The sequence below is a fragment of the Melospiza georgiana genome, chromosome 5, assembly GCF_028018845.1.
Source record: "Melospiza georgiana isolate bMelGeo1 chromosome 5, bMelGeo1.pri, whole genome shotgun sequence".
Classification (NCBI taxonomy): Eukaryota; Metazoa; Chordata; class Aves; order Passeriformes; family Passerellidae; genus Melospiza; species Melospiza georgiana.
The window spans coordinates 69,389,888-69,397,602 of record NC_080434.1 but is presented as its reverse complement, the minus strand read 5'-3'; the positions used below and the strand labels follow the sequence as shown (position 1 = coordinate 69,397,602).

The window sequence follows — 7,715 nt, the reverse complement described above, 5'->3', positions numbered from 1 at the left end:
TCACTGCCTCAGGAACTACCTTCCCTGTTTTCACCCTGGGCATCCAACCACCAGCATGAAAACCTGCCATGATGGGCATCCTCTGGACCAGGTGCTTGCTCCAAAATGAGCTCTGGAACCCTGAACCCTGTCACCTCCTCCTGTCACCTCAGTCTCTCAGTGTCACTGCCAACAGAGCCCTTCAGAGCATTGCCTCCAGCCACAGCATCACCAACCTCCTGCTCTTCGTCCCACAAATCACAACAAGGCAAGTGTGAAGCATCAAACCAATTTATTATAGTTAGTAAAAGGCTTTTTAGCCTGTTAGTAAAAGATGTGCTGGGACACAGCTCCCTCCTGCACCATCTCCTGCCAATGAGGCTTTAAAGTGCTACATAACAACTGTGAAAATCCTGGCACTTCACAGCAGCAATCTGAACTGCTTTCCCCAGTGTGAGGTGGTGACAAACCAGCTGTTCCACAAGAGGAACCCAACATGAAAAGGCAAAGCATACAAGCTGTTGCTTAAATGTATGGAAAAACATGGGAAGAATTGCACAGGCAAGTAAAGCATCAGAGAAGAGAGCCTTGGTATGGATGAGGCTGGTTTGGGATCTCATGGATCTGCCCTGAATTACAGAAAGTGTGCAGAAGGCAAGGCCCTCCTGTCAGGGAGTGAAAACCATTTCATCTGTGATGGGAAGAGCAGCCCCACATCCCTCTCCTGGCAGAGGGGGCTGGGTGTGTTTAAAGGATTGTCCCTGCCTCCTTCAGCAGCAGGCACTGAGCAAGGAATGAACACCTGGAGCTGTTCTGGAAAGCAGCCCTGACACAGCACAGCAGCACCTCCCTCCTACATCTACTGGATGGCCTTGGTTCGTGGAGGCACTTCCTGGATTTCTGGGCAGAAGGGAACTATGGGGAGGGAGGAGCAGCCACTGAGGGCTGAGTGACCTTTCCCACCACAGGCCAAGCTCTGGGTGTGATGGGCTGAGCTCCCTGCCAGCAGGAAGAGAGGATTTTGGGAACTCATTTAGCATGAACAAGTTAGTGGGATGAGGGAAGTGATTCTGCTCCTCTGCTCTGCTCTGCTCTGCTCTGCTGAGAGCCCACCTGCAGTGCTGTGTCCAACATAAGGATGTGAAGCTGCTGCAGTGAGGCCACAGGACTGAGCCCTCTGCTCTGGGACCTGGGAGTTCTCAGCCTGGAGAACACTCAGAGAGACCTTCCAGCACCTTCCAGTACTTAAAAGGGCTACAAGAGAGCTGGACAAGGACTTTGGACAAGGACCTGGAGGGACAGCACAAAGGGGAATGGCTCCCACTGTCAGAGGGCAGGGATATGGCATACTGGGAAGAAATTCTTCCCTGTGAGGGTGGTGAGGCACTGACACAGGTGTGGCTGCTCCATCCCTGGAACAGTTCAAGGCCAAGCTGAATAGGGCTTGGAGCAGCCTGGAGCAATGTCATTATTCCAAGCTGTTGCTGCCTCCCTGCTTCACTGTATTTTAGAATCACAGAATGGTTGGGGTGGGAAGGGCCATCAATGAACATCTCATCCCAGCCCTCTGCCATGGGCAGGGACACCTCCCCCAGGACCAGTCTGATCCAAGCCCTTTAGACACTGGAAGGTGCTCCAAGGTCTCCCCACAGCCCAGAGCATCTCAGACTCTGCTGTGGCCTCCCTGCTGTTGATCCTGTTTGTGTCCCAGCCTGGGCAGAAGGTTCCTATACCCCACAACAACAGGTATCAGGAACTCCATCCACCCTTCCAAACTCCAAAAATCCAGCCTAAAAATCAAAGACACCCAGCAACTTTCTGTGGGACCAAGTCTGCTTGAAGTTGGCATTGCCTGAAACATTCCTCTTAAATCAGAAACCCCTTTCTCTGCTTGGAGGGGGTGAAATGAGGCTGATCCTTGATAATGCTTGTTAGATGCAGCTCTTTCCTGACCCTCGTGTTTATCCCCAGGGTCAGTACTACATGAAACAATCCCAGAAGGAGCAGCAGAGCCAGAGACACCAAGTAAGGCAAACTGAACATGAGATGTCCAGTGGAGGCTGCTGCACCCACCCTTGGGCACATTTTCAAGCCAAGATGAGCAGAGCCAAGAAAATCAGCTCTGCTGTTACAGGATACCTGCACCACCTCTCCTGGCTGCATTGCACAAAGGACCTGGAGGTCACCCTTTGGATCACCAGTTTCCCTGAGACTTCCTGGGACCAAACAAGACACGGAGAATCACCATAAGTGCTTTTCTTTTTGACTCAATGGAACATTTTGGAGCGAGATCTTCTCCCTGAGGGCTGTAAAAAGAGAAGGCTACAGCCAAGAAGATGGCTGGGAAACGGGAGGGAACGGACCCAAACCCAACAGCATCATGTACCAAGGCCTCTTCCAGCAGAACCTTCCAGAAAAAGATTTAACAACGCCCCTACTGCCCTTTGCTACTCTTCAGGCTTCAAATGCATTGGCCAAAATCCTGTTGCCAGAGGAACCCCTGGCTGTGTCACTGTCGGGGTGTCCCATCGCTATTTCCGCAGCCGGGCGTACACGGCGAACGCCACGGCAGAAATGACACCCACAGCTGGCAGGATGTACAGCAGGGACAGGCCACTGCTGTCCCCCTTTGGGGCTCTGCCCTGAGGGGAGCTGGTGGCACTGCCAGAGCTGGAATTCACGGAGCTTCCAAGAGGAGTGACCCCGTGGCTGCCGGCTCCAAGCTGGACGCTGGGGTGATGATCCACACGGAGCTCGTGGGTGCCCAGGGAGCTGCTGTCCCAGCCTGGAGCAGGACAGGAGTCTCTCCTTGCTCCAGGTGCCTCCTTTGCTCTGGGGCCTGCAGGAACTGAGGAGACTCTGGGCAGCGCTGCTCCTGAGCTCAGGCTATCCCTGCTCACCAGGATTGGGTCGCTGCTGAGGCCAAGGCTGCTGGAGGGGTTGCTGGGCTCCTGAGAGCTCGGGTGTCTGCTGGCCACCTCTGGGCTGCCCCCAGGCGTGGACATGAGGACATCTGGCTTGCTGAGCTCCTCTTCCTTCTCCTCATCACTCTGAGGTGCCCAGATGCTCGTGGCACAGCTCACCCGGAAAGCCGATCTCCCAGCCGCGCCTTCGGAGCCACCCACCACAGCTGTGCCCAGGACTGGGCCTGCCGAGGCTGGGAGCACCTTTGGGAGACAAGAGAGGGGCTGGGAGCACCTTTGGGAGACAAGAGAGGGGCTGGGAGCACCTTTGGGAGACAAGAGAGGGGCTGGGAGCACCTTTGGGAGACAAGAGAGGGGCTGGGAGCACCCTTGGGAGACAAGAGAGGGGCTGGGGGTCAAGGGGAGCACCCAACGGCCTGGGCTTGGGGACACAGGTCCCAACAAAGCCACTTGAACACAGTCCCCACGGGTTGGGTCACAGGGAACAGGGAGGTGAAGGAGGGAGGAAGGAAGAACAGTGGAAAACAGCACCTGGAAGCCAGAAGAGTGACTGGCAGGGTAAGGAGTCAAAGCCCAACAGAGTTTGGCCCCCTTCTCCCATGCTCCACCACACAATGTGTGTGGATGGTAACATAAACACCACAGTGGGGGTTAAAAATCCCTGAATAAACTTGTCACCAGTGTGACACTGCAACAGAAAATCTCCTGACCCCTGGGAGTGCACAAGGACAGGAGTGAAGTGCAAGTGGCCAGAGGAAAGGTCACCTACTTTCTCCCTGGCTGGCACACAGGGGGTGCTGCTGGCTCTGTTCCCAACAGGCAGCTTCTTCTCTTGCGTAAGAGACTTCACAGAGCTGTCACGGGATGGGACAGTGGCTCTGGGCACAGGGGTGGCACCCAGGGGAGCTGTTTCCACTGAAGCACCTGTCAGGGAGAAAATAAAACGTGTTGTGTTAAGCAGGGGGCCTAAAAGGTGACATTTGCTGATTTGTCCTTCCTCAAGGGAGCTGTGACAGGACAGTCCCCAAGCTGAGGGGGTGGCACAGGGAGCAGGGCCCAGTGCTCTGGCTCTGCTGTGGCACCTGAGCTTTCCCTGCAGCTGCAGGTCACTCCTGCAGGGAGGGCACCAAGGCAAACAGAGGCTTTTAAGGCTCCTGAAACTCCATGTGCCCCCAGCCAGGAGGTGCTGACCCCACATGGCAGAATGGAAAGGGCTGGAAGAGCTGGGTGTCTCTTTTCCCACCCCAAGACCCTGGTGTGGAGGACAGGGCTTTATCCTGATTCTAAGATGCCCAAAGGTGAGTGATGTAGGAGATGCTAAAATTGCCCCACATGCATACAAAGATCTCTGCAAACCAGGGGGAGAACTTTCACACCTCAAAGCTGCTCCCAAACTGCCAAAATTAAAATGCAGATGGATGAGATGGCCATTGTGGGTTCCTTCCAAACAAAATATTCTATTCTATTCTATTCTATTCTATTCTATTCTATTCTATTCTATTCTATTCTATTCTATTCTATTCTATTCTATTCCATTCCATTCCATTCCATTCCATTCCATTCCATTCCATTCCATTCCATTCCACTCCACTCCACTTCACTCCACTCCACTCCACTCCAATCATTCCCCCAGCACTGCCAAGGCCACCATTAACCCCTGTCCCCAAATGCCACATCCAAACACCTTCTAAATCCCTCCAGGGATGGTGACTACCACTGGCTGGCCTGGACAGCTTATTCTAGTGCTTGACAACCTCTTCCAAAAAGAAATTTTCCTTCCTATCCAACCTAAACCTCCCATGACACAATTTTCCTCTCATCCTGTTGCCTGTTACATCTCCGCCCTGCTCCACCTTCCTGTCAGGGAGTTGTAGAGAGCAAGAAGGTCTCTCCCAAACCTCCTTTTCTCCAGACTGAGCTCTCCCATCTTCCTGAGCTGCTCCTCATCAGACTTATGCTCTAGAGCCCTCCCAGCTCCATTCCCATCTCTGGAACACTCTTGCAGTGAGGGGCTCTCAGCAGCACCTCCTGCTCCCCGGTGGCTGCCTGGTTCTGCCAGGAGGGACACCCACCTGCACTCCCTGGGTGCTGTGGCAGCGTCCCCACCCGCTTCTTCTCCACATCAAACTGCTCCTGGATGAGGAGGGGGCTGCGCACATCCACGAAGCTTCCCGTGGGCTCACCCTGCCCACAGCTTGGCACAGGCTGCTTTGTTGGCACTGGGTTTGGGGGCACAGCACGAGTGGCCCCCTCCAGGCTCGGTGGTGACTCTGTGAAGACATCTGAGCTCTCTTCAGGCTCGTTCCTGGGCTGCCCAGGGCTGTGAGTGGCACCCGCATCCCTGGCTGGAGCAGCCCTGCCCAGGCCCAGGCCGGGCGCGCCGCGGTGCAGGTGGTTGGCATTCCCAAAAAACCCATTGTCCACACACACCGGCCGGCGGCTCAGCCAGTCCCGGCCCTGCTCTGGGGACACTGCTGGTGGCACAGCCACCCCGGGTGTCCCTGGTGACACTGGCACGGCCCCGGCGGGGTGGGAGAGATTCCCCTCTGCGCTGTGCCCGCCGCTCGCTCCGCCATGGACTTGGCTCCCAGGTGGAACCGGCTGGGGACTCTCTGGCTCCAGGAGCTTTTTGGGGAGCTGGAAGGAAATGAGATGTGTTAAATCACTGGGATGAGGGGGTTTGGGACACCCATGAGGCTGGTTCTGAAGGGGGTCTGGGGTCTCTCTTTGGGACCCACCCAGGGGTTGGGGGCTGTGGAGAGAAGCCTGGACTGGCAAAGCAGAACCTGCACTCTCCCCATGGAATGGAATGCCCCTGGCATTCAGTTACAGGGCCATATATGAGCTGTAAGCTACCAGATGCAGCAGAGATCAGCAGTGAGGGGCTGCTTTGGCTGGCCCTGGCCCCACCACAGGCTCCCCATACCTAATCCAAAGGGCCAAAAGGGATCTTTGTGTCCCCATCCAACCTGTGCCCTGCTCACCGATTCCTGCACAGGCACTCTGGCCTCCAGCTCCGTGCTCGTGGTGGTGCCAGCGCTGGGCAGGACAGGGGGATGGTCACCAGTGGCCAGGTCTCGGCGTGGCTGCCCAGCCAGCGGGGCAGAATTTGGCCCCCGGGGTGGTGTCTGGGCACTGGTGGAGGAGGGCCTGGGATGGGCATCACTGGGAAGGGAGGGGGCAGCAGCAGGAGCTGAGGAACCTGGAAGAGACAAGTGGATCATTGCAGGAAAAGCTGAGGAAGCAGAGGATAAGTGTGACACTGAGACAGTCCCTGCTCTGTCCCCACATCAGCCAAGCCCACAGCACCCCTTTGTTCATCTTTCCATCTTCCCTCAGCCGCTTTCAAACATGGATCTGTCATCCTCAGACATGTCACCACAGTGAAGGACATCCCTGGGACAGTCACAGACACCTCCAGCACCCTGGGAAACTGAGGCAGGCACAGAGACAACTTCATGCCCCCATCTCCAGCACCCCACAGGACACACCCAGGAAGGACGAGGCTACATACGAGGTCGAGGTTGCCAGGCATCATAGATTTCCTGCAGCTCATCAGCCAAGTGCCCTGCGTTGTTGTGGTGCAGTGCCTGGATGAGATCCTGCACCCAGCCCCTGCGGCACCTCAGGTGCTGATAGAACCTAAACACGGCTGCCTGGTTGCCCCGTGTCTCCTCCCGGGCCAGGAGTTCCTCCTAGGAAAAACATACAGGGTATCTAAGAGAGGGTCTGGTTTAGAAGTAAGACAGCTCTATGTTGTCCTTGGGGAAGGAGCCTGGCAGAGCTCAGGCAAACAGGAAATTACTCTGTCAGAATCGACCAGGCAGGTCAGGGAATTGGCCAGCGACGCCACTCGGATAGTGCTGAACTTCTTGAGGTTTCCCGTAATGTGGATGTACACTTTGTCCTCAGCCAAACCCATCGTGGCTCAGCACCTGCGGAGGGACAGAGGCTGCGGGTGAGCACAGGCTGCGGGTGAGCCTCAGGCTGTCTCAGAAGCTCGGGCAGGCACCCGTGCCCTGGCACCGACACTGCGATGAGACAGGGGAAATCCTGTCGGAAATCACGCACAGAAAATTCGTGTGGGTTTAAGCTCAACGCTCAGCTTCGCTTCCATAAACCTCGCTTATTTCTATCATTGCCCAGGCCGTGTTTATTCCCACTCTGGTTGTTTGGATTCCGCCGGCGGGTTGGGGGCTGGCCTGGCGGCAGGGTCACGACAGGCGACAAGGAAAAACAAAGCGGCACGGCCAAGACAAGCGCCAGAGGCCAGGGCGGGAATCTCGCACAAGCAAAGGGAAAACCAAAGGGGAAAGCACAGGGCTCCTTCCCACAGGGAACAGCGGCCCGCAGGCCGCGACGCGGCTCTGCGCGCCCTCACGGCGGGGGCCCCCCCGCCCTCAGCGCGACCTTCAGCCCCCGGGGGAGCTCCGGGAGGTTCTCCGCTCGCAGATCCGCCTGGCAGAGCGGCCGGCGGTGGCGGCCAGGGCCGTGGCGGCCGCAGGGGTCAGTGCGGCCCCGGTGTCCCCTCCCCGCCGCCCTCACGGCCCCTGAGGGCCCCTCACCTGCGCCCGCCGCCGCCGCGCGCCCGGCACGCTATGGTCCCGCCCCCTTTGCGTCGCGTCCGCCGCTGATTGGCTGTGGCGCACGCCCGTCACGGTGATTGACAGGTAGTGATTGACAGGGGGTGTGACCGGTTCCGGGTGTCTGGGGACAGGGAGGGCATGGAGAGGGGACAGATCCTGGAGAGGGGACAGGGAGAGCATGGAGCGGGACTGGAAGATCCTGGAGCGGGGAAATGGAATTCCTGGA

At 57.0% G+C, this 7,715-nt stretch overlaps 1 protein-coding gene across 1 annotated transcript; it reads right to left on the bottom strand.

The window, feature by feature from the left end:
* Positions 1–256: 256 nt before the first annotated feature.
* MAVS (mitochondrial antiviral signaling protein) lies at positions 257–7,498 on the bottom strand. Its single transcript, XM_058024268.1, has 7 exons — positions 7,469–7,498; positions 6,709–6,838; positions 6,418–6,598; positions 5,888–6,105; positions 4,976–5,540; positions 3,673–3,827; positions 257–3,146 (listed from the first exon to the last, which is right to left on the bottom strand). Exons 2-7 carry the CDS (start codon positions 6,823–6,825, stop codon positions 2,511–2,513), a joined length of 1,872 nt encoding a protein of 623 aa, XP_057880251.1. The 5' UTR covers positions 6,826–6,838; positions 7,469–7,498; the 3' UTR covers positions 257–2,510.
* Positions 7,499–7,715: the final 217 nt, after the last annotated feature.